The 28,000-nt window shown below is 40.9% G+C and overlaps 1 protein-coding gene across 8 annotated transcripts in view; it reads right to left on the minus strand.

Annotated features, from left to right (window-relative positions):
• The window catches only part of Tenm3 (teneurin transmembrane protein 3), a 2,620,641-nt gene that overhangs the window by 168,278 nt on the left and 2,424,363 nt on the right, over positions 1-28,000 (minus strand). For all 8 annotated transcript variants that reach the window (XM_036166444.1, XM_036166440.1, XM_036166445.1 and 5 more), the window contains one exon: positions 18,508-18,745. In XM_036166444.1, coding sequence (XP_036022337.1) covers positions 18,508-18,745 — 238 coding nt within the window. The remainder of the gene's footprint in view (positions 1-18,507; positions 18,746-28,000) is intronic.

Raw genomic sequence — 28,000 nt, forward strand, 5'->3', positions numbered from 1 at the left:
TTCAGCTATGAGAATGTGCTTCTCACACATAAAAAAAATTCTGAAAAAAAAAAAATTACTATTAAAAAAACAACAACAACACCATGTTTTTGATCTGGCTTCCATATGAGGTTTGTAGAATAAAGACTGAATTTTTCTTTACCCTTTGAACCATATTTGGGAATGGAAAAGAAGCAGTAACTCACGTGAGAACCCCACCTCACCCCCCCCCCCATTGTATTTAGCAATAACGCAGCAGCGCTGCTTTTTCCGTGTAGAGCGCACGGGAGCAGGCTGATTTCGCTCAGACGTCTCTAATGACGCTCTGCGTGACGCCTGCCGCCAGTTCCTCAGCTATTTGCACCCCCTGTTTTCACTCTGGAGACGGCCCTGGAGAAGCACCCTTGAAGACAGACTATCAGAGATGAGGAAAATCAATTTCAAAGCCCCAAAGACAGCTGGTGCCGAAGGTCACTGAACACTAACAGTTGCTTTGTGGCTTTGGAATCGAGAGGGGAGGGGGCTTCTCTTTAACAACAACAACAACAAGGGCCAGGAAAGGCAGAGCTTGGGTGCCTCATTAACTTGGAACTCTGAGCAGCTCACACAAATGGCAGGGATTACTCCACCAGTAGCACAATGAAAGCTTGCTCTTTTGTCTTTGGGAATGGAAAGGTCTGTTTCTTTGTTGAAGTGCCTTTGGACCGACCTTGACAACTCTGCTCCCACCCTGGGCTCTAGTTTGTATTTTTAATGGAGTCTGTGATGTGTCTGTGGATGGGTCATGTCACAACTATGAAGTTACCAGGGGCAAAGCCTGGATTTCCTCTTATTTCTTGTTGTCCCCATTTCCTGTCTTCTTGGTCATTGCTTAGTAACTTTAGTCTTTGGGTCTCTCTAAGGAGCTTTGATAATTTCCAATCACTCTTCTTGCCTGCCTGACCCCTTCGTCCACCCTGGGTATTCAAAACTGTCAGAGAACCCACAGGCTTTCCTTCACAGCGTGCTTTTCCCTTTCTCTTTGTCCAAGTGGGTAAGTTCAGTCTCTTTGCCTCCCTGCCCCACTGTGTGCTTGTGGGTGTGCTTGTGTGAGTGTGCATGTGTGTGTGTGTGCACACGTGTGTGCTGTATGCACATGTGTGCATGAGCCTGTGTGGGTGTCCTCTCTCTCTGCTCTCCACTTTATTTTGTGAGACAGGGTCACTCACTGAACCGAGTACTCACATACTCACCAGCAGGTTAGACTGGGTGGCCAATCCATACCCACTCCCATGACACCTTCTTTCCTCTGCCTCCTCCTGGGGCTGGGATTATAGACGGGTACTGCCACACCCAGCTTTTTTTTTCTTTTCTTTTTCTTTCTTTCTTTTTTTGAGCTGAGTATCAACTCATGACCTTGCGCTTGCTAGGCAAGCACTCTAACAGCGACACCCAGCTTTTTAACCTGCATGCTGGGGATCCAAGCTCACTTCTCCATGTCCAGCCATCGTTTCTTCTACTCTTATCCCAGGCCTAACCTCATGCTTCTTAATTTGCTTTTCACCCCATCCATGTCTGAGCAGGTCTGCATGGTTCTGTAGTAATCCTTCACTTTTGATTTCTGTCTTTCTAGTCAATAATCACCTTACCACCAAGATTTTTTTTTTTAGTGGCGATATATTTTGGGTATGCTAAATGTACCTTTCCAAACTGTATCACATATAATATCAATAAACCAATACTTAGTTCCGAAGTCTGAAATTATGGAAGTTATAACACACTTATGAGTCACTAAGAAAAGAAAAATGGGTTAATAGTTATATTTTATTCAGAGGATTAATATAACCATGTTATTCCTCTAATAGGAAGTAAATGGCTTCAGAAGCTAGAAATTTCAGGCACCCAAATGAAAACCACCTCTGGAAAACACGTGGCAGCATTATTCCAAGTCATCTGAGTCATTTCCTCACTGGGAGATTAGGAGAGAAAACAAAAAGTCAAACAGAAAGTGTGCAACTACTGAATGAAATTGTAATTAGCTTAACTACATATGTATTCATCTTCATAGCAAACAGTTTGCTTTCTTCAACATTTTATACTGTATTAAAAACCTTTTTAGAGATTAACAATGGAAATGATCAGAATAAAGAGTATGGCAGCTGGTGTTCGGCTCCTGTCCCTAAGGCACATTTGAAGGCTTTATTAATGACACAGAGCTCTGGAAAATATTTCTATTGTATTGTACGCTATTGTATAGTGTACATCTGTTGAACACTATAGGGCAGGCGTCACTATTGCACAGGCTCTGTTGATTATTTCTTCCAAAGAGGGCGATTGACATGAAATTATTGAAATAAAATGTCTTGCTCTCATTGACCTTTGTAGGAGAATCTATATGAAGCTCCCAGGATATACACTGATTTCTATTTCTTCACATTAGATGCTCTGATTTCAGCAACATGCCAACGAGTCTGGCTGCATCTGGCCACATTCGTCATCTTCTCAATGCCCAAAGTTTTCATTGAAGAGGTAAGAAAAACTCAAGGCATAGGTCCCTCTTCCTTCCGGCAAAACATAACTCTCTGGATTTAAGAGGCTTATTAAAGGTCTCACAAGATTTCCTGAACATCAAACGCCTTTCCCAAAATGACATTTTCAGATCTAAAGCAAATGAATCCCATACTGGTGGATTAAATTTACCTGGAAATGCATGGAAGCTAAAGTTAGCTTCTGAGTTCAAAATAGTTTAATTCGCTTGGTGTCAAAACAATGGCCTGGCTTCTTGGGATTCATTTTATGGTACTTTTCCAACAGATGAAAATACCTAACATTTCACTGTTGCTGTGCTATGTGTCACTCATTTAATTATTTGTGGTCTTCAAGTCTTTATTAAGTACTGCAGAAAGAGTGTTTAGACAAAAACGGTTTGTGAGCATGTATTTGAAATGAATTAAACCTGAGAGATGATGTGAACTGTGACCTAAGCCTTCTGAACACTCAAAACCTGTTCCCTAGTCTTTAAAGTTTTTACTATCAAGTTCCAAATTTTACATTACATTTTACATTGCAAATCCAACAGAATTGCCTGCCAGGTGTATATTTAGCATGTTCATAATTGATTAAAAGTTGAAAGAAGAACAGGGCCTGGTATAACGAGGCAAAGAAATATTAAATTCTTACAGATGATAAATAAACAGCAACTAAAGAAAGTAAGCTCATATAGAAAACCATCCATTTTGTGTAAGTGTGTGTGTGTGTGTGTGTGTGTGTGTGTGTGTGTGTGTGTGTGTGTGCGCATGCAGGCCTGTGTGAACACACATTCGTGTGTCCGGCCAAGCAGTGCGGGAGGTCAACCTTGGTGCTGTGCCTCAGGAGTCATCCACCTTCTGTTTTGAGATGGTTATTTCTCACTGGGACCTAGGACTGGCCAGGCTAGGCTGACCCAACTTTCTCAGTGTCTCAGCACTGAGATCATATGTAAGCACTGTTCCACACAGTTCTCCTCAGGGATGTGAAGGGCTGAACTCAGGTCCTCCTCACTCATGTGTGATAAACATTTTAATCACTGAGTTATCTCATTAGCTCCTGAAAACGATTTGTTGTTATTTAAAGCCATTTATTTTTCTTACCTTTAAGCAACTTATTCTCTATACACACCCAGAGATGCCCAGTACAATTACTTACAATGACTTAACAAGAGGTTGGGAAATAAATCTATCACCTGAGGATGCTGGCTTGGACACTCTGTGAAATCACTGAACTAAAGGACCCAAGAGCCTATTGCACACATAGTCCAAAAGCCCACAGCTGCCTATCACTGCAAAGACATGCCACAGCTGTCTGTCCTCGACACAAGGAAAACAGACGGACTGTTGAGTCACAGGTATGAGCAGAGCTTGTGAACTTCTCTAATAGGGGACAGGCCACCAAGATGAGAAACATGGACCAGCAGACCACTCCGTAGCTTAAACTGGTGCCTTTCAAACTTAGCTTGTACAACAGAGTCCTTGTGGGCTTGTCAAAGCATAACTGGTGTGGGTGGAATGGAACTTCAAGGGATGATGTTGACCCAGGGACAACATTGTAAGAACCATGGCAGCAAGGCATTAATATACTGTCTATTAGCTTAAATTTTCCTTGGACATTCCTATCAAGACCGTACAACAGGAGCAAACCAATTCAAAAGACCCTAGCTTAGAAAGTCACTGCCCATAGTGTACTCTAAGTAGTTAACTTAGAACAAATGAAATTGTATAATCCAAGGCTCAACCCATCAGACCTGGACAAGCTTAAATATCTTTTATTGTTTTATGATATTATATTTTCAGGTTTTTTTTTTCTTGTTTCCTTTTTTTTTTTTAAACCTTCAACATCTTTCAATTTCTTATTTTATTGCATTATACCTTTGGGTTCCTCTTTTAAGAACTCTGCCCTAATTACTGACTATTTCTAAGGTTATTGCTATTGTTAAACATCTACTAGGTTGAGGCACCAAACTTTCAAAACAATCGGGGATCCTACCGTTTTCTAGTCTCATTTCACTAGGCTCTGTGTTTCTACACACTTCTGAAACATCCACTTCTTATTTCCTAGAACTTTCATTCATTCTTCTTCAGTTTAACACTTAGATTTCTGAACGCTGGATAAGTCCAGGTAACAATTCACTTTAGATGCATAAACTTCCCGTGATGCTTTGCTGCACTGACTGAGAACATAATACTATTCCTGTTTTTCTGTTTGGAATATTCTTAATGTGTTTTTTCCCCTTAAAAAGTTTGTCAGTGAATAGCTGATACTAAAATGTATTTATTTTTCCCTACTAGCAGAGACTTTTCTGACAAATTCAATTACAAATATTTTAAAGCCACTGGGTATGCATCCATACAAATAAACCCAGGGTCCTTGTTTCCTTTATAACCTGCTTTCTGGGAAAACAGGGAATGAAATATTTCCTTTGGCAGCTCTGCCTTTTCCTAGTTTTTCTCCTTCTTTGAAACCGGTGAGGACAAAGAGCTGGCAAGCAGGGCCATCTTCCCAGGGCCGACCACCAAGGCAGTACTGCCACACCCTGGCAAAGGTCACAGCGGGGCTCCCTTCTGATCTACAAAACAAGCCACTGAAAAGAATTCTGTCACTCAAGTTCAGAGGGAACAAAATGCCAACATAATTGAAAACGGAAAACCCACGGTGAATTCTCACTATTACTGTTCAAGTCTTTTCTTTGATCCTTTAGAATTTCTCTTAAAACATGCTTCCCAGGGTGGAAGCCGGAGATGCCTCGGAGTGCTTCACTGCTAAGGGGAGAGTTGAAAGTGGACGGAACACGAGTTTGAGACGGAGTTCCTCAACCAGCAGTGCCCGGATGCAAGCGGGAGCTGAGCACAAATTAGCAAGGGGGACCTCAACACTGAAAGACCAGTCTCCAGGCTTAGCTCAAAAGACAAAACAGTTAAGAAATAACCAATCACTCTTGGTGTGCGGTTAGTAAAGGATAGCCCCCAGAGGGTTGTTTGTGTTCTGACCATTTACTATGCTAATTTTTAAAACGGATTATTCTAAAAAAAAAAAAAAATCCAGATCTGTGCATGAGTAGGAGGAGCATGTAAATATTCTAAGAAATGGCTTGTTCAAAATGGATTATTTTGGTGCTCGTAAAAGGGTAATATTGTAATAAATTTAATTATAAAACTTACAGTTAGTAATATGCTATACAAGTATAAAATAGAAATATTTACATTCCAAACTGTCTCTTACTTAGAAAGTTAATTTTGTTACAAACTTTAAATAAAAGTATTTTAGACAAGAAAATTAAGCATCTCCCAAGGAAGCAGTCAATATAAGGATGTAAATTCTGTATTTTGACATTAAAACAAAAGAACAGCTATGTAAGGATTCTAGCTGTGACATGGTATGTTAGTGATACAGATAAACGACCCCTTCATGCTGAGAGCATGTTGGGATCTCAAATGTATTTCACTTCTGAATTGATGTGCTATTATCTTTGGACAGGTTTCACACTAGGAGGTGATCCCAGGAAGAAAAATGTCTTAAATGAAAAGCGTATAAACAAGATAATTTCATTACGGCAACCTGAATTAATATGAATTAGTAACAGCTGTACCAAAAATGGTTTCCGATAAATGCTCTTGATATTTTGGATAAAAATATTAGCAACTGATTCCACACTAATATGCAGTTATACTGAATATGAACATAGACTCCTGGTGACGACATCATTGTGTGTTCGGCTAACCTCTGAAACCAGGAGGGATAATTTCAGAGCATGTGAAGGGGACTGGTGAAAGCACTAGGAAGTGTTTTAACCACCTTGAACATTTTTAATACTCCTAGGTAAATAGAGCTACCTAAAGTTATATTTAAATATAACCATAGCTGTATAAAATACATGGGGCTGAATGAAGGTAAGGAGGTCTGCATCTATAATCACAGGACTTGGGAGGTTGAGGCAGAAGTATAGTTGTAAGCTAGCCTTGGCTACATGATGAAACCCTGCCTCAAAAAAAAAAAAAAAAACCAAAAAAACAACAAAAAAACCCCAAAAAACCCCCAAACAAAAAAACCAGAAACTAAATAAAAGAGAAAGTGTAGGACTATCCTAGAAAGCACAGTATCTTCATTATGATTTAGGGAAGTTAGGTATGCTGTACTCAAGTGTGTGGATGTTACAAATTTTGTTTGGGAATGGTAAAAAGTTATTTTTCATACTACTATTAGTAAGGTTCAAACAGATGAAGAGAATTTACTTCACATTTTAGTGATTTTAATAGTTTAGCCATGATATCAAGCACATGAATCTGTATAATAGACATCTTTATGTTTACTATATCAATTACACCTACTACTGATGGTTATCATGGGCCGAATGTGTTAAAAAAAAATCTTCAAATATATTATGTGCTTCACCTATTATTAACTCATTTAATTATTGTACAGCCATCTTTGATTAAAATTGATCAGAAAAGTTCTTTCAATGCACTTGAAGTGGAAGTTCAGGACAGGTAAAGAGAAGGGTTTTTTTCAGTTACAGAAGTGAGGCTTTTGAGGAATAAGAACAATTCTGGATTGCAAGATATGTTCACAGCACCTCAGCATGGACAAATCTGATCAGTATATGACACCACACACACACACACACACACACACACCACAACAGGAGACAAATAGTTCAAAGAGTGGGATGGGTAAACACAAGGCTTTCTTCACACCTAGCTGGCACCTAAGCTCCAGGAAATGAGATTATATTCAAACTTCGCAAAATCCCCTGTGTGAATTATATGATCTACTAAATTCAGATTCAAAAGTAGGGGCAAAAATGAGGGTGTTTTGTGCCCAAAATATGTTAAGGACTAAACATGCTCGCTAATTCTACTTGTACTTATTTATTTTAGACTCAATTTTTAAGTTTGTATTGGTTTGTTAATTTTACAGTTTGTCATATGTCCACCTTGCATACTGGCTACTGTGTACCCCTCCTCCCTAACCCCTTCAATTCTCTGAGATAATAAGGCTCTAATGTCTAGTAGGCATCATGGGAGGAGGCTGAGAGTAGGGGGTGGGCCATGATACCCTCACCTTTTAGTATCTGAGGTTTGTGAGTGTGTCATTTAGCACAAGATTTTTTCAAAATCTTTTGGGGTAGGTTGCAGTGTGATCTTGGAAATTGCTTTTAGCCATATGCAGGCCAAGCATCTACCTAAGGCAAATTACTTAGCACTAGAAACCTTCAAAATCTAAAATGGGATAAAAGGGTCACATTTCTGACCTTGCCATTTGACCATTATCATCAACATGTTACTAAACACACACACACACACACATACACACACACACACACACACACACACACACACACAAACATTTTGTTTGTTTGGATGCAGGGTCTTACTACGTAGCCTTGACTGGCCCAGAACTTGCAATGTAGAGCACTCTGCTCTTGAATTCACAGAGATCCCTCCTGCCTCACAAGTGTTGGGATGAAAAGCGTGTGCCAGCACACCTGGCAAGGACATATTTTTGCAAACTGAATGCAGATCTGCCCAGGAATGATTAGACAGCAGAGCCTCTATCGAGAGGTACAGACAGGCCTCCTGGTGCAGGCCTGCAGCCCCAGCAATTTCACAGGCTAGCACAGAAAGACCACATGTTCAAGGCTTACTTGGCATACAGAGTGAGTCCAAAGTCAACATGGGCAATTTGGGGAGTCCTTGTCCAAAAATACGGAGACTAAAGATCACCCAGGATGCAGCTTAGCAGGGGAGTGTATGCCTGCCCAGGCCTTGGGTTTCATACCCTGCATCAAACTAAAAACAACCCCACCCCCCAAAATAAACCCCGTTTTAACTCAGAGAGAAATAGCGTTACTGTTTCATTTTGGAAATAGTCCTACCAATACACGATTCTGGGGCCAAAACATGTATTGACATATTACTATGATAATTTCCAAAATTGCTCAGGAACTTCCCTAGACACAGTGGGTTTCTAGAGAAAGGGAAACAAAATAATCCATAGGATTAATTCTAATTTTGAAATTTGTTCTGGAATACAACTCATCTTTTCAAAAGCAGTCACAGTGTTGGGGAGTTGGCTCAGTCACTAAAGTGCGTGCTGGGTAAGCATGGGGATCTGAGGCTGGATCCCCACCACCCACACAGAAAGACGGGTGAGGTAGAGTGTGTCTCTAACACCCATGCTGGGGAGGTGGAGAAAGGATGATCTTGGGTTCACTGACCAGTTGGTTTTGCCAAGTCAGTGGGCTCCAGGTTCAGTGGGAGACGTAGCCTTGTCTATAAATATTAAGACAATGACAGAGGAAGACAGTTGCATTGACCTCTGGCCTTCATATGTACCAGATCACCCATGTGCAATCATACATGTACACATACACATATATACGCAACATACTAACAAAGCAGTCACAATATCTCTACGTCTTCCAAAATAAAACAAATTTTTTCCACAGTGGTTCACTGTGAAAAGCTTAATAACAACAACAACAATGGCAACAAAAGTAAAATGAGGAATGAATGAATGAATGCAAAATTCAGGCTTTATTTCCTGATCTACTATGGCAACATATCTCAGATAATGTCTTCCTCATATTAATGTTGCCTTTGAGTAAAACAAGACCCCATGTTGGATAGTTCCTTCATCTAAGAAGCCACTCCAGTTCAGCTGAGGAATTAGTGGTTACTATCTAATTCATAAGCATGATCTTTATTTGGTAGTGGTTATGACTTTGTTGGGGTTTTTTTTAATTGCCGTGGTAGTGGCCTCTTGCCTTTGACAATACTAAATCAGTTGTTTTAAACACATGGGAGAATTACGGAATTACAGGAAGCAGCAAGTGTTATGAACACTGTACGTGACATTTCAATGAAACTTTATGAAACCTTTGTGATACATCATAAACCCTATTTGATAAAAAAAGAAGAGATAAAAGCCTGCGAGTATCAAAGCAAAGGTTATGTAGTTCATCAGAGGTTGAGATGTTAAGCCAGATCTGTCTCAAAGCCAGAGCTTTGCCCCATATGCCATGACCAGAAAGTGGCAATAACAATTACTCAGGATGCGATTGGAACAGGATAGTTTCGAGCAGAAGCATCTTAAGTGGTCTTATATGAGGTGAGACTGTATCAAATCATAAAGAGGATCACGGCAGAATCAGAAGGCTTATCAAATGGAGTTTATTAAGCTTACTTGGTTAATTGCATGTGCAAGAATTTCACCCAATGGGCCAGGAAAAAAAGGGTTCTCAGAAAATAGGCTTTTCCTCAGGCTTGAAGGTAGAGGAGAAAGACACCATCAGGCAAAAGCAAAGCACGGATGGGAAGGAAGAACACGCAGCTATCTATGGCAGGGTAATAACTGACTCATAATGAAACCGGGGGATGAAATTCTGGTAAAAACAGTGGTAAAATTGTAGAAATATTAGCAACAGGAAGATACTTAAAAAAAAAATCACTACGTAGCCACAGTAAGTAGAGATAAACTACTCATATACACAAAATACCTAAGTGCACACATGAATGCAACCTTCACGCAAAGAGGGCAGAGACATAATTTCACAGACCCTATGGAAAGGGAAAGGCCGAATGAAAACCTCACACAGTGGCTGCCAAAAAGGACGTGTTCGAAGGGGAGGTCATGTTGGGAAGAGGATGACAATTAAGTCACAGTCACTAACTAAGACCGAGGAAAAGGCTTCCACGACCTCTTACTTCGATGAGGTTCAGAGAGAAAGGACTAGAAATGTGTTAGCAGGCATTGAGAACTTGTTTCCCTGGGTATTACGAAAACTAGTTACCAGAAATGACTATTTTGTAAAAATTACTGGTTATCCAGAATCAAATAGTATCTGAATATGCAATATTACAATTTATGGAAATTATGATTTCAAAAATGAATTAAGCCTATAGTAAATGGCTAGTGCACACTTCTTTAGCATTTTAATTTGTTCCTGAAAATAACCTAGTTCACTCCAATTAATAAAAACACTACTTGCTGGATGGTGGTGGTGTATGTCTTTAATCCCAACACTCAGGAGGCAGAGGCAAGTGGATCTCTGTGAGTTGGAGGCTAACCTGGTCTAGAGAGCTAGTTCAAGGGCAGTCAAGGCTACACAGAGAATTCCTGTCTTGAAAAACTAAATAAATAAATAAAAATTAACTTTATCGAGGCTGGAGAGATGGCTTGGTGGTTAAGAGCACTGGCTGTTCTTCCACAGGATCTGGGTTCAATTCCCAGCAGCCACATGACAACTCCCAACTGTCTGTAACTCCAGTTTCAGGGTATCTGACACCCTCATGCAGGCACTTGGTTGTACAGTAGCTTCACCAGGCAAAAACACATCATATCTTACATAAAAGTTACAACTGAGTTCTAACTTCTAACTGATGTAGAGACAATTCACCAATCAAGGCTTTTCCTGTTTCACTTCAGACAGTTAATACTTTAGTTAATTAAATGTTTCAAACACACGAATAGTTGTCTCTCATTATTGTTGGAAGACTATTTTCTTAAGACCAAAATTAAGCCACTTGGGGTTCCCGCCTAAAACAAATCCGCATATTTCTTGCAAAGTGACAAGAAGAGAAAAGGCAGGAGATTTTTATTCCACTAAAATTAATCACGGTTTAATTTTCTGCTTGGCCTACCTCACGCATAAAGGTAGGCATAAATATCCCAGGTATGACAGATACATTTCTTATCTTCTGGGGAAACAAAACAGCTACTTTGTTACATATTACTCTTGTTCACTTATTAACCAATTAGGTTCCTTATACTTTACACCTGCTATTGCCATTTGGTCACTAGTTAAAAAAAAAAAAATTCATGTCCCAGGAGACTGACTTATATTATTTCCTGAATACAATGCTACTTTGAGTAGATATTATTACATTAAAAATTGCCCTCAGCTTTAAATAATTTGAAGGCGATTCAAAGCATCAGCCAGGTATGGGGCAGGTCTATAGTCCTAGCTATGGGGGAGGCTGAGGCATGAAGAACACTTGAGTCTAGGATTTCAAGATATACCTGAGTAACACAGCAAGGTCCTCTTTCAATAAACAAAAATATAAGCAAACAATAAATATTAAAATGTAGGCCAGGAGTGGAGGGAATAGGGATTATCAAGGTGGCGGAATTAACCAAAATGAAGAACGTATGAAAAAAACCACTTGGAAACCTATTATTTTATAGGCCGATTAAAAAAAAAATTAAGTTAAAAAAAAGTTTGAAGGGAGCTCTCCTGCATGGCTGGATAATGATACTCCCAGAAGCCATGGGTTACGAAGCAAAAATCCTAGTGAGTACCAGGTTAGACACTTAGGAGCTGTTGGTCAGGGAGGACTCCTGAGAGACGTCAACATCAACGCAGGCCTCCACCATTCCTCATGATTGCTCACACAAACCAGATGGTAAGACCTGACTGCTGAAGACGCCACACCTTGACTGGAAGATACTGAGAAATCAAGTTAGAACTGAGTTGGAAGCTTACTCTCTGCTGGATAACTTTCCTAAAGCCAAAGGTGCTAAAGCCAGCTGCTGGGGGTTGGGCAGGGAAGCACCAGTGGTCTAACCCAGCTGTGATCTGCATGAACTACAACACTAACCTGCCAGGCAAGGTGTGTCCACTGACGTAACAATGGCATGACTGTCATGTGGGTAACCAAATACTGGAATTAGACTTGGGGCCTGCATGACAGGAATGAATTCACACCCAGTACTGTAAATAAATAAAAAAGAAGCAAAAACCCCAGACCTAATTTAGTTAACTTGATAGGGTATTAAACTTTTACAAATATGTTTGTTTATACCTGTATTCAAATGCTTTCTTCAGCCTTGATCAGAGAAGCTTCTCTTTGCAGTGAATGGTGGTGAAGGCAGAAACTCATGGCTGGCTATTCAAGTTACTGAGAATCAGGGATAGTTGAGTGTGCAGTCTTAAATAGGACATTTATACTACCACCAGCCAAGGCTCAGAGCAAACTGTCAAAGAGGGGGGGTAGAAACAAAATAGGGAAAGATAGGGAAGGGCTTTGAAATGCTATCCCTTGCATATGATACCGCCTATGAATGCACAGCAGCTGTGGATGCCTGAACTGGGTCTGCACAAAGCTGGGTCTGCATAAAGCTGTCAAGAGTCAGTTATGGATAGGAGAGGGACTCACTGGCACCTCCCCACTGAACTACTGACTAGGGATCAATTTGGGAAAAGCAGCGTCATTGTCTTCAGTTATGTACTTAGTCCTGTGAGAGCTCCAAAACCATGGTCACACAGATGGCCATGCTTAGCGGTCAAGCTTAGTGGGTCCAAAACAAAGGGACATGAACATGAGAATGGGGCTTGCAGGGATGAGGGATGTGCATGTGTGGTAGGTAGGGCTGGGAGGGAGATAAAGAGGGTACAGAAAGAGTACTCAAAATGCGTCATACTAATGGACGAAACCATCAAGGAACAAATTAATTCATTTACAAACGGGACTAGGCTTGAAAGCTAGGTCTGAGTGAATCTAAAGCATTCATTTGTTCCTCTCAAAGACACTGAGCTGTGTTTTGTATTTCTATGGCATCTACTGGCTTTCAGGACCGACTCACACAGATGACCTTCATTTACAGCAGCGACTGTTGGTGTTGAGTCGATTTTCTCATTTTGATTATTGGCATGATGTCTGCTATACAACCAAGTCAAATCTATAGCATTATAATAGGTTAGTGACAATATTACATGAAACAAATCATGACCTTGCTTTCACTAATCTTTGTAACCACCTGTGAATTTTTGGCTTAGACTTTCTTAGAATGGATACTTTATAAAATGGTTTGGGAGACTCCAATTATTATACTAGAAACTACAGAGACTAATTTTTGAGTAAATTCAGAATCAAATTTTGGTCTTGTTTTATGTTTTTATGAACATGTTTGCCTTTAATATAGTAATCTCACTGAAATGATTCTATTTTAATTTCTCTAGTAAAGCTTCATCCAATCTACCATTTTTCCCCTTTTCTCATTGATAGGTTCAGATCCCAGGGCTCTGTATGTACTAGGTGAGTCGTGTACCGCTGAGCTACAGTCCCAACCCAATACACTGTCTTCATTAGATGTTCTCTCGATACTGGGGAAAAGACAAATAAACAAACATTTACATATTACTTTGGGATCCTCATATTTAGAATTCAGCAGGAGCCTTTTGCGTAAATGAGTAAACAAATGATTAGGGATTAAGTGTTTGCTGCAAATCAAATAGAAACTAGAGAAGTTCAAATTCTTAGTCACAACCGCCTTCAATCAAAGGCTACCCTCACATTTGACCTTTCATAATCATCACCCTAGGCCCAAGAAACTACAGACTTAAAATTAACTTCATCCTTTGGAATACAAGTTCAAATGTCGGGGACAACAGAGGTTGAAACATGTTACTATTTTATGTGTCATTGTTCAGATGAAGTACATGGTCAACACAGAGCTAAGGCACCGATTAGTTCTATGTCACCTCCTGTCACAGAGAAAAAGGAGTTTAAGTGGCAACTTGAAATATGCCTCAAGTAGCACCAGCACATTCTTCACTGTTGCTCTCTTCCTTCCTTTCTTCTTCTCTCAAATGCCCACACATCAAATCTCTTTACAGATCCTTTAAGAAATACCCTAAGTTACTATAAAAGACGACACACTACTGCTTTAGGATCCAATTGACTTATATTAATTACTTCATCATTTTTAGAAAAGCTTACTTTAAAAATATGATAATAAAACCTTCAATAGTTAAGACCTTCTTAGCCTAGGACTAGGTCTGATTTTAAAATTTGTGTTCAGTAACTTCAGCGTCTCTTTACACCTCTTTTCTAGAGTGTGACATTCTCTTTCCCCACAGGAGTCCCTGGGTATCCCCAAGCTACCTTGAACAAAGGCGAGGCCTTAGCCAGTCAATTTACGTTAGTGGGCTACCGGCCCAGGCAGATTTTACTTGTAGCAATAGCTGGTAACTTCACTGGGCCTACTACTCACTGACTTGCTAATGACAGCAGACATTTCCTTCTCACTCAGGAGGTGCATGTACAGTTTTTCAGGTGGAAAAGACTGCTCTTGGTATCATAAGGTCACCATGTATGAGAGACTGCCCACAGTTTTTATAGGCGACATTGACTCAAGTCTGGTGTTTGTATGATTGTCTTGCTTTTCCTTAGGACCGCTTAAAAGCATAGAAAAGAGAGGCAAAGGATAATGTAGTGAGTAAACAATACTTCCACCTAAGTAGTCTTTTTTTTTTTTTAAATGCATAGCAATTGATCTTACATGAAAGAAGCCCAGGGCTTTCAATAGTCAAATTAAAAATGCACTAATAAAGAGGTAATTTAATATGTATTTTCATGCATTAATAATTAGCTGAGCAGTACTAAACTGCTAGGTAAAAAGCTATGGGAACATAATTAATGAACTACCAATGCCAAAACAGATGTCATAATAAAATGAGACTTTAATAAATCATTTATTAAGTGGCCACTATTTTGTTAACATCTAAAAGGTAACTATAACGCTACTTAATTCATAGAAACTAGGGGCTTGAAGACAATGAAACTTATAGTCACTGAGGGTCATGGCTTATCACTGAGTTCCTGCACTGTACCTTAAAGTGCTCTTGCTGGGCTAGGTCAAGCCTAAGCTCTTCATTGGCCTTTGTGTATTCTTGTAACAGCTGTTATTACACACAAAAGGAGCTAATGTATAACATGAAGGACAGCAGGCTAGCTTTAGACTCTCAGCATCCTAACAGCTAACACTACCAAGTACAATAACTGAACTTGAGGAGGAGGGACCGTGAGGGACTGTGAGGAACACCGTTCCATACTGAGTGTGGCACAGATTGCTACAGATTAAGGTCATTTTGAACTTCTAAAGCTAATTCGGATCTTGATGTAAATCTTGGCACATCTGAATCTCACTGGAGGTTGTAAAGTGAGCAAAGCTGATTACTGTGTAGAAGAGCAGAGTGTCTGGCAGTATTGATTGTCTCTAGGAATAGTAAAGAATAAATTCATCAGAGAAAGAAAATACAAAATTTTGTGGAAGGAAGAAATTGCCTAGTGAAAACATGCTTTCTAATAAATCAAAATTGAATTATATAGGACAGGGCAGAAAGGCCTTTATCCTTTCTGTATTTATTCATAAAAACTGTGAATTTACAAATCACTGAGATTTTCATGGATTATTCCAGGTAAATTTTACCAAATATTATTTATATCCACAGAGAAGAGAAGAATAAGGTAAGAAGAGGGAAAAAATCTATACCCATAACTCCCTAGAACTGAATTTTATACTTTACAGCTTATAACATTTAAATGACAGAAAAATGATTAATAAACAAGTGTGTGTAAAAGCTATGGAAGTGCCAGGGATGAAATGGTACATTGAATCCAAGGACAGTTAAAGGTAGACGCAGGTCGGGATGAAGTTGTTAATAAGGCTGAAACTGAGCTTGAGAATCATACTCAATAGGGAACCTTAACTAAAAAAGAAAAAAAAAATCAATGATAAATAAGACTGCTTCTTCACCTCGAGAATTCCAACCAAGTGAGACTATTAACAAAACCACAGTAGTACCTCGTCCGCTCGGTGTGAGATTTTTCACTTCACGGCTTAGTGTTATTCACCAAGTGCCTGCGAGCTGAAATATCATTTCTTTTTATTAGCACCACCATAAGAGGTGAAGCTTGGCTAATGAGAAGAACAACCAAGCCACACAACAGGTTAGGTTTTTGTTAACATGACACACAAATGTCGGACACATTACTCTTTCTAATTATTAGTGAGATAATATTAACTGCCTCTCCCATACCCATTCACAAAACTACGTCAATCCATTGATGACTCATAGTGGCACAGCTTTAAGGTGGAAGAAAGCCTTGGTAACTGCTTCCCTTGGGAATGGTTTTACACACAGATAGGATGGATTGTCTTCTAATCATCTACCTTTCTTTCTGAAATTCCAGGCACCCAGAATTACTACACAAGGGACAACAATAATGTGCCTTATCTTTCTCAAACTTATTCTAAATTTCTTCACCATAACACATAACTTCAAGGAATACTGACTCTCTTATTAGCAGTTTTGGGGGCTTTTGTGTTGTACGACATCACTAAAATTAAACACGTTTCTGATGATTTAACCGGACATATTTCATAAATCTTTGTCCAAACAATTATTGTCAACTACAACGCAATAATCCATATTCAATCTGATGACTCAACTGGAAAATTACTTTTTTTCCTAATAAAATTTACAAGACGACAATAGTGAGTCAGTGTTGATTAGATACTCAGTGGGTACTAATTAATTAAGCCAGGTAAATTTAGGTCCATGCTTAATAACCTTGTGAGAAAAAGAAAAATCCATACACATGGTTCTTTGTCTCGGATGAAGGAAATTCTCCTGTTTGCCTGCTTTTCTTTCTATTTCTTTTCCTAATTTCTCCCAGAAGGGAAATACAAAATAAACAATAAAACTCAACGACTATTGGCTGGTGCTACAGATAAAAAGGCAGGAGTTCTCTGTAACCTTGCTTAGGTCAACAGTGAAAGAAAAGACGGAATGATTTTTACTGTTGATAACTAACAGTGAGAGGTTCCTGCTAGCTCATCCTCAGAGCAGAATTAGTATAGATCACATAACTGATAGAAATAACAGTTTATTCGTCACAAGATACCTCTTCGCCCGGCAGCTCACGGAAGTGGGCTCTGCATTTGGCACGGGGGGTGGGGAGGGCACAGGGCATTCTCTCCTGGGTCCAGAGTCCACTATTTTTGAGTTCTTATATGGTGGTAATGCATTTCCTCCGAGCCGGATGAAAAGTTAGTGAATCACAGAAATAACTAGCGGGTGTGGTAGAGGAGGCTCGCTGTCAAGCGGCCCAGCAATGGCTAAGAAGGGAAAGGACACTTTGTCCACATCACAACACCAAGAAGCAGTGACCGTGCCGGTGCATCTGAAGAAAGAGTTTCATGAATCGGGAGATCTTGGATAATGAAATGGATTAGTTTAGGATAGTTTGCATCAAGTTAAATTTTCATGTGAGCAGACAGACACTGGGACCTGGCCCATGCTACAGGGACTAATTTTGGAACCCCACTGCATCACACACTGTATATAACATGTTGGTGTTGGATCCAGAAGGACTGGAAAGAAATCATCAACAAATGTGCCACAGTGGGTTTTTTTTTGATAGGATTCAGCAACCATGTGTCTGACTACAGGCAGAGAATGGAATTTTTAGTAATAGTGATTGTGTTCCTGGGAGGAAGAATTTTCTAATAGAATTCAGAATCCGTACATGGCTTCTTCACCCAGAGCTTGGTTGTGGGTTCTGTATTCTGGGGACAGGGCATTTCCTCAGGGGCCACACAGCCCTCTATTTTGAGTGTCTTTGGAAATAAGGCTGGAATGAAGTTTCAAGAGTTCTCTTCCCCTCACATGGCAAAAAACTAAAGATATTTTTAACACAAGGTCATCTGACTTATGTGTAAGTTTCTGTTCTTGGGTCCACCATGAGCTTACAAACATGGACACCACATAGGTGGTGGAAGCGTGGCAGTCTAGAGCCAATCAGCTGTCAAACACAATCGCCGAGTAAAGCTGCATGGGACTGACAGCCACTGTTTATACCTCCTTCCATTCCCCACCTGCCTGGTAAGCGTAGATGTGAAAAAAAAAAGATTGCAATTAAGAATAGTTTTGCTGAGGTGACAGAGTCTCACCTCTTATAAGGAACAAAAATGTGTGAAAAGATGAAAAAGCTAACTGATCTAGCTCCTAAGACATTCCCAACAATCTGGAACCGATCTTAAAAAAGACAAAACACTGAGGCTATAATTATGATAAATTTCTGTTAAGTGAGGAAAGTGTTGGACTAGTTTATTTTTGAAATCTAGCGGCTTCAAAATATGCGTGGTTGACATAGCGCAGCATAGATCCTGCCTGTGCACGGAGGGATCTTAACGACGGAATGATATGACAACCTCAAGTACGGGGGTTACCTGCTTTCCAGTGGTACATTACTGCCAAGGACCCAGCTGTCCTGCAGCTGGACGGACTCGGGTGTGGTTTGCAGCTCGGCGGGCAAAGCAGCCGGCGGGGCCGGACTCTGGTTCCTCCTATTGGTCAGGGAGTTTCTATTGAGAGACGTGATAGACGGGTGAGGCTGGGCAGAGTGCTGCTTATGGGATGGTGGTAAAGGCTGCAGGGTGGCTTGGCCTTGGTTGTTTGCAGGTTGCTCTGCAGAAAGAGAGAAACAAAGGGAAACTCATTGCATATTTCCGTGTGTACGTTGGCGTGCGTACGCACTACCACTGTCTTGCAGAGCTCAGAATTAAAAACTGCATCCAAATCCACAACCTAACGCATTTGCATATTATTCTATTAAGTGAGTGCTCAGTGACATTCTCAAAGACCAAGTTTACCCTTGATACGCAAAGTTCTAATTAATATACAACAGATGGCAAAATTGCTTTTGGTTTTAATTTGTTTCAGACTTTTTTTTTTTCATCTGGTTTTATTAACACCTACAGAAAACAACATCTGACAGCTCCCCTAATGCGCCTTTAGATTCCAGATTCTTTTTTTTTTTTTTTTTTTTTTTTAACAAACCAAGCCTGAAATTAAATGGGTGATTTTGGTATAACACAAAGGTTTTCAAAATGCATATAATCCCTGTAATTATTTAATGGAGTTTTTTAAGCTTTATTTAACTGCAATAAATTATTACAAGCTAGTTGCTAAACAGCAGTAGACTGCTCTAGTTTACATTTCAAACAAGGCGGCTCCGTGCTATGATCCACTAATAGACGCTAAGCATTCTGTAGCAGAAGGTCACTCTGTGAAGCAGATGTTGCTTCATGGATACTTAGCGGACTGAATCACATCTGATTACAACGTCAGAAGACTCATATACTTAATGACCGTTACCTCCATTAGAAAACACACAGAACAGATTTTCCAGTTCAACAGTATGCAGTATAACTACAATTTTGGAGTGAGTCATAGGTGAACAGAGCAACTCCTGCCTTTGGATCAGTGGTACAAATATTGTGTTCCAAACCAGAATCATAAGAGGTCTGACATTTTCAAAATACAAACACAATGTTGCATTGTAACTATGGGGAAATCCTCAAGAGCTAGTAAATCATCAGTTAAAAATCACAGGTCATTGTCACATCTGAGATCTACTTTGCATGACTTAACTTTGGACATATATTTTACTGAATTGACCAATACTGTACTTTATCAAGAGTGACTCCTTAATTTAATGCCAAACTTATTATCTTCTTCCACACATAACATGCCTATTTTTTATTAAATATAGTTCAAAATGCAACATAATTTAAAGTGTCTTATTAAATCATGCTATTAATATAAATACCTATATTAAAAGAGAATAGGAAACATAGTGAGTATCTTTCATAGACTATGTGGAATCCAGCAGTGATTATTAAGGTAAACAATATAGTCACACACTGTAATTCTGGTTGCATGAAATAATACATGATGTGTAATAGGGTGATTATATTATCAAACTTCTTTAGCAGATCACCAAGAAAAATAGCTCCTCCCATGACATATAACATCAGTGATTATTATGTGTTTCTAATGGCGTCTAATAACCCCTATCAGGTAACTTAATAGCCAGTAAGTCCCCATTCCTGCAATGAAAAGCATAGATGAAATATCTACACACATAAGAGCAAGCGAATTCCTCGCTATTCCTGAAGTTCCCCACACTAGAAACCTCAAAAATCTTCCCTGATTCGGTGCGGTGGTGATCAGGACAAATGAAGGTCTAACTCCCATTTAAAATGCAATGAGCTTTTGAAGGACTATCCGGGCTAAAATGGTACAGACATGAAGCTCTTGTACAACACCAAGCCTACCGGTTTAAACCCCATGGACGATTCATTATTCAGCTCGTGTGTAATTAATTGGGGCTGTCTTCCTCAGCACCAGTGTACATGATGAGATTGTCCACAGAAAGCTGTGAGGCACGTTTAAGAAGCTGCTCAGAGCATGCCATGGCAAGCGGCGGCTATGAGGGCAGAGAATGGAAACAAAGAACAGAAGGCAGAACCGGTTCAAAGGAAAAGGTGACGAGATTTGGCCTAGAAAGCAGGAGGGGCCGGATGACGCCATGCTTTTTTAGCTTGGTGTCAGCCAAGAATGCCATTGCACTTTGTGCATATCTGTTCCAGCAGCTACTAAACTGTCTGTGGGAAACAGAGGCATCTATGAACTGGAAAACCCAATTTAATAATTCTTTGTGAGGAGTCACGGTAGAGCCCTGTGATGTACGATCTTAGAATAACTCTAAGGATTCAACAAAATCTACCCAGCTGAACATTTACTCCTCCATGTGACCATTCATTCCCCAAACATGTAACTTACGCTCTGTGTTACAGGGATGTGCTGAGTCAGTGCCAAAGTGAACTAACTCACTGTAAAACGGTGAAATGGTGTATGGATGTGGAGGTTGCTATTAAATGCTAAATCATTTGAAGAGCCCTGTCATGGATTTGAAAATGTTGGTTCAGGATTCTTCTTAAAACAAATCAACCCGTAACCATTATGGGAAAGTCCCATTTAAGGTGTCAGAAATCTGTTCCAAGGTTCCCTAGCTACAGCTGCTCATTTTGGTGAGTATTTACTAAGGACTTAGCAGGCAGTATTCGAGGCACCAGTACTTCCTGTGGCCCATGCAGCTGCTTGAGCAGTGCATGGCTGCTGCTGGGACCACTTTTCATTCTGCTACTCAGTCAAGAGCTCTATCAGGCAAGCGGGTCTAGAGGCTGAAGGCCCTGATCTCTAAAGACTTAGACAGGGGAGTCTGGATGGGAAAGCTGAAAGTTTACATTCTACAGCATATCACGGACAGAAGCCATAGCCACAGACTCCGAATTCACACCCGGGCTCAAGATTCTGGGCACATGGGACATAGCTGGAGTGCATATTTATCTCCACCGATCTATTCAGCATGGAACAAGCATATAAGTCCCAGCAAGATGAGATAAAGCTAAACACAGCCAGAAAAGATGACGGAGAACAGGAACACAAGCAGGAAAGAGTAAGATAGATCCAGGACTACACAGCTCTCCACAGTTTTGAAGTGGCATAAACATGTGGCTGTCAACATCACAGCTTCCAACAGGATCAGTTGCATGACTTGGGATAGTTTTAAAAAACAAAATATTTGCCTAAAACGAACGTTTCTATGACTCATACTGAGGATAGAGAGAATTCGTTTTTGGGGTCTGTACATAAAAATTATCTGGGAAACATTTAGGTCCAAGGTTCAAAATGGACATAAAGTAACAGAGAACAGTGTCTAGACTTGGAGATTACTAACAGGCTTGAGAATCTAACTCGGATGGGCAGATCCTCATAAGGACAACTCAGACTGCAACATTGGCCTTTGGGTTGAACTAATCTACTGAGGGCAAGCTTTGCTCAGACTTACAAAAAGGTTTTGGATCTAAGGATCTGGGACAAACAGACCTCATGCATCACTCAGACACAGATCTGAGGACGCCGCTGGACTCCTGGAAAATTACAGATGGCTTCCTAGTGTCTATGAACATAAAAATAACGTCAGGCCGGGCAGTCGTGGCACACGCCTTTAATCCCAGCACTCGAGAGGCAGAGCCAGGCGGATTTCTGTGAGTTCAAGGCCAGCGTGGGCTACAAAGTGAGTTCCAGGAAAGGCGCAAAGCTACACAGAGAAACCCTGTCTCGAAAAACTAAAACTAAAAAAAACAAACAAACAAATAAAAACCAAAACAACTTCAGAGTGAATGTGAAATTTGGTCACAGAAAGCCCCCAGCACATGGATCTGGAGATATGGCTTAGCAGTTAAAAGCATACAATTTTCTCTCAGAGGACCTGGGTTCAGTTCCCAGCACACAGGGTACACAGCTCACACCTGCCAAGAGTTCTGATGCCTCTAGCATTACAGGTCTCTAAACTCACATGTCTACACTCCACATATACACATGCCTAATTTTTTTTAAAATTACTTATTTATTATGTATACAGAAGAGGGCGCCAGATCTCATTACAGATGGTTTTGAGTCACCATGTGGTTGCTGGGAATTGAACTCAGGACCTCTGGAAGAGCAGTCAGTGCTCTTAACCTCTGAGCCATCTCTCCAGCCCATACATGCCTAATTTTATAATAATATAAATAAATTTTGAAGGAAGGAAGGAATGGAGGAAGGAAGGAAGGAAGGAAGGAAGGAAGGAAGGAAAGAAGGAAAGAAGGAAGAAAGAAAGCCAGCAAACCTGCCTGCCCTGGGGCTGAGAGATGGCTCATCAGTTCAAAACACTGGCTGCTCTTCCAGAGGACGGACCTAAGTTTGATTCCCAGCATCTCTATGATGGCTCACAATCATCCCTGATTCCACTTTCCCAGGATCTAATGCAACCTTCTGGCCTCTGTGGACACTGGGCATGCAAGTGGTACACAGACATACATACAGGCAAAATACATAAAATAAAACAAAAATTAAAATGGAAGAAGAAGAAGAAGAAAAAAAGGAAGCTCAGCACACATGTGATAAACTTAGCCCCAGGCACCGCCTTCATCCATCCTTCCTCTGAGTTGTTGTTTTAATTAGTTAAAATGTGCTCCTTCCTTTTTCTACATGCAAATCCCACCTGCTTCAGCCTCTAAGAACCACGACACTCCTCGCGTTTCCTGGTGGAAATTGCTATCTCTTCTCCAGCTCTCCTTAGGAAGTTTCCTGTTCTTTTTTCATAGTTCCCTTTACTTTCCGCTCTGGACCGAGGTCAATTCTGCAGGCCCTGTGACCCTTGAATTTATCTTTGAGCTCATGCTATACCCACAGAGCGGCACCCTGCTCAACTCCCCCCAGAGACGCTTCTTTTTGCTGTAGATGGGAATAAATTCAGAGACCTAGAGCTAGACAACGTGCAGAGAGTGAGAGACCTCGGAACACTCCATCCTAAACGGGAGGTCTCCATCACACCCTTCCCCTAGGGGCTCCGGGATCTGTGCAGACGCGGAGGTGGAAAGCTGGTTAGAGCCAGCGGCGATGGATGCCGTCAAGGAAACAGTGTTTCAGACACAACGGGACTGACAGACACGTGAGCTCACAGAGACTGGGGCAGCCCACCGAAGGCCGGCACAGGTTCAATACAGAAGGGGTCCCAGTGCGGAGGAAAGTGGACATGAGCCCCCACCTCTAACTAAGACGCTATTTGCAAAGGATAACTCCTGGAGGAGGGGAAGTCAGTCTCTCCAACAGAGTATTACAGGGTATACTCAACACACCCCCCCAGGTCAGGCCTAGGAGTAGTTGTCCAACATAAAACAGAATCCATGGGCTGTTTGTTTCATTTTGTTTTGGCAGTTTTTGTCCTATTGATTTTTGTTTTGGTGTGTACGTGTTGTTTTTTTTTTAATTTTAATTTTTTAATTTTTTATTTTTTTAGAAAAAATGCAAGAGAGAAAGAATATAAAGTTGGGTGGCTAGGGAGGTGAGGAGGATTTGGGAGGGAGGGAGGAGAAACATATTATGTGAAAAAAGTTAAGCAAAATATGCACTGAGTATATATTTTTGAAGAATTACATTAGAAGCATTAGGCGGGTACAAAGCAGAGCTTACGTATAATGCTGTTAGTTGAAAAGCTATTTGTAAAGATGCCTAGCTTCCCAACTAAATGCCAAGGTCCTTAGAATCACACGCCACACTGTGAATGTCTTAGGACTTCATAGTACCTTCACAAAGTATCGTACTTCAAAGAGTCTTTAAAAAAAATGTTATTGATTTCATGGCATTTATGCGTTTGGATATGAGATGGCCCCAAATGCTCACATGTTGAAAGCATAAGCTGTCTTCCCTTGTATTGTACCACAGCAAAAAAAGTGAGTGCAAACACATTGCCTTTATAAAGAAAAATAAATGAATATTTATTACTAAATTAAATAAAGATGAATAGTTTTTATTTAAAATTTTCATACTGTATACTTTGATCACCTCATTGAGAAGGAGAACAAAGTCACTCATTGCAAATACTGGTTTTTAGGAACATGTTTTACAACGGCATCACTTGTTTTGATACTTAAAACCTACACGTTTAAAAAGATCTGCAAAACTGGGAAGCTTATATTTTATATATTCTTATAAACTACAATATGAAAGGATATATAAAATATTACATTAATAATCTAGTTTATCAAATACGTGTTTTCCTTTTATTGTAAAGCTTATGATTTTAAATGCTTCCAAATAAATAAATGTGTGTGTGCTCGTGTGCTCACGCCTGCATGTGCTCACATATGTATGTAAGCATCTTTTGGAAAATAACCCTTTTAAAACTATTCTGTGTAACAAAATAAACTACCTGGCTTCCTGCATTATGTAAAACAGCAATCACCACTTCGTCTTGCTCCTTTCTTCTTTTTCTTTTCTCATGATCAGATTGCTATTACAGTTTCCATGAGAGCCTACCAACTACTTGGTTCCCTTTATTAAGTTGCCTGAACTATACGGCAGATGCTTCTTAAACTCAGAGTTTATGAAACACAGAGGCAAGACAGGCATGACTCTGGTCACTTTGCAACCGTGCCTGTGAAAGAACGTTCTCTAACAGCGTCACCTAAGGCCATCTGTGTTAAACCTACTTGTGTGGGAGACTCATGGTAGACAGCCAACAGGAGTGTTGACACTGAGTGCTGGAAGCCACAGAAGTTAGTGGAGAACGGGGTAGACTCCGGTTAGATCAGGCAGTGTACCGATCCCCACAGACTCTGTATTCCTGGAGCTCTGTCTGGGGGCAGAACTGAGCCTTCGGACGACTCTCTGTGTTCAACAACCCTACTGTCCGAAGTACGTGGACCGAAATGTCTGTCCACACAAAGACTAATAAACTGGGCACTTGTTTTTCATGGAGTATGTTCTTCAGTGTTATTTAATTGTTCTGAGCATCATTGAAGGACCTACAAGACACGGTGCCTGGTATAACAGCTAATGGTAAAGGTAACTGTTATAAAGACTAGGGAAGGAACACGTCCTTTCGGGGAAGATGAAAAATCCCAGGGGAAAACCAAGTAAAAGAAGAACCTTGTCAACCATAAATACTATCATTAGAACAAGTTACTAACATCACTCAGCCAAGATTATCTGAAGGGGCAATTTGCTTCAACAGGTAAATAACTCATACAAATGTCATTGGAACCAAAGATAAGCCAAATTCTTGCCTTTCTATCAAGAGGACCTTGATGTTGTCATACAAAGGAAATAGAAAATGTCTGAACCTAACTGGGCACATCTTCTGACTTGGATAACTTTGTAGACAGAGTCTTGCTATGCTGCCCAGACTGGCCTCAAATTCACGGGCTTGAACAAATCCTCTTCCCTCTGCCTCCTGAGAAACTGGCACTGTGGGGACACACCCCCACATCCAGCTAAAGCGCCAGTGGCGTGTGCATGTGTGGTGTGTGCATCTAGTGAAAAACCCTGCTGGTGCACCACAGTGTTGAGTGCGGCTCCGCTCCGACTCCTCTGTGGTTTACAAAAGGCGGCTGGGGTGCTCTAGGGACAGAGTGGAAATGAACTTCTGTGTTTGTGAAAGCCCGGAGCGAAAATAACACCTGATGGGAGGTAAAACAGCTTCGTCCGAGTGACGTGTGCCTCGGTATGTGTGTGCTCCGTGTGGCCGCAGGTGAAAGGCGAGTGTGAGATGAGGAGGGAGGAGGAGAAAGGGGGCGGACGCCTGCACTGAGCAGGCGTGCACCATTGGGGCAAGAGTCGCCACTGTTCCGGAAACTGCTTTGTCCCAACTGCCTCCTTCATGACACCCCTCTCTTTCTTGCCAGCATGTCGGAGGAGGCAGGCTGGCTTGCAGAGGTCCCCGGGGAAGACATACCTAATTGGAAGGGAGCTGGAGTAATACTGAGCTGCTTCTGAATAGAGTAAAACTGCAGTATGAGGAAAGTGGGGTAGAAAAGGGCCAAAAGGAAGGTAGACAGAGGGCAGGGGAGGAGGTGGGGACGGGGTCAGAGGTCAGGAGATGAGGCAGAGGCAGGGAGGGCAGAGAGTGTGAGGATGAAAGACTGGAAACATAAAACAATATATAACCCATATAAGATGGGTTCTCAGGTAGCCCAGGCTAGCCTCAAACTCTCCGTGTAACAGGGGATGGCCTTGAGCTCCCCGTTATCTTGCTCTGACTCCTGGGGTTCATGGTCTGTGGTACCACACCTGGTTATATGTTGTTTTATGTTTATGTTGGGAATAGAAGCCAGGACCCAGGGCTTCCTGTATGTAAGCCAAATGTGCCGATCAACTGAGCTATATTCCCAGCCCGAGGAACTGCTTTCTAATTTGCAGAAGTGCTAAAGAACACTGAGATGATGGGTATGGGGTATGCACAAGCCACCAAGCCAGCAAGCTGAGTCACCGCATGACACCTGCCATCAGCCTTCTAAGAGCTGGGGTTCCAGTGCTCTGACCAATCGGGCTGCCTGTGGGGAAGAGGTAGGTGGAAGCCTGCCTTTGTCTCCCTAAAATGGATTCATTCTGGCTTGCTTCCCTTTCCAGTTTGCTCTTCACCTTCTCCAACCATCACAAACAAGCCTTTTCTCTTCGGAGCCACCTCCCTCTCAAAGCGGGTCACCACACTGAAACACAGGAAGCCTCTGCTTTTCTGCATTTTAAGACTCTACCAGTCTTAGCTCCCCTGGAGGATTCCCTAGTATACATAATCAGGAGGGATGGCTTGGCTTAGCTTTAACTCCTGAGGGCTGGTGTGCTAGGGTCTGAACCCCAAGATAGCAAGATTCAGAGTTATCAACTGACTTCCACCACAGTGGAAATAGTATATTAATAATAATAATAATAATAATAACCAATTCCTTTGTCCCAACAATCTCACATAGATTATAGGTAACTAGTACCTACTTCTCTAGGAAAGCAAAACCAGTTAGCAACAGAGCAACAGTCTCCCTTGCAAATGGGGCCAAAGTGTGAGTCAGAGAACACATGTTTAAAGCCAGACTACAGACCCAAGAGAGGCCACATCAAAGCATTGATTGACAGTCTGGAGTTATCTTTTCTCTCCTTTGCAACCCACCCTAAAACACTGCATTAGTAAGATAACCATCCAAAACAGCACAGTGTAATTCTGCAAAGAGAGATGCCACCTGCCCCAGACAATCACTTCCGCACAAATCTGTACCTCTACTGATTACTCACTCAGAGTCTCCGAGACGTCAAATGTCTATATGCGAACTGTCCACTTAAATGCCTCTGCAAACCCCACATTAAAATACAGCACTGCTTGGAATTTTTCACTGTTTTAAGTTCATGTCACATGGTTGCACACCCAAAGGAAAATCAAAAGTGATGTAAAAACTCTTAAGAGTTCATGTAAACACATAATATGTTTTTTGTCTCTGTCATCCATACAACTGACTATGAAAATCTTTAGTGACGTTAACAAGCTGCCTTAAGACTCCCCAT

This window comes from Onychomys torridus, chromosome 17 (assembly GCF_903995425.1).
Source record: "Onychomys torridus chromosome 17, mOncTor1.1, whole genome shotgun sequence".
NCBI lineage: Eukaryota > Metazoa > Chordata > Mammalia > Rodentia > Cricetidae > Onychomys > Onychomys torridus.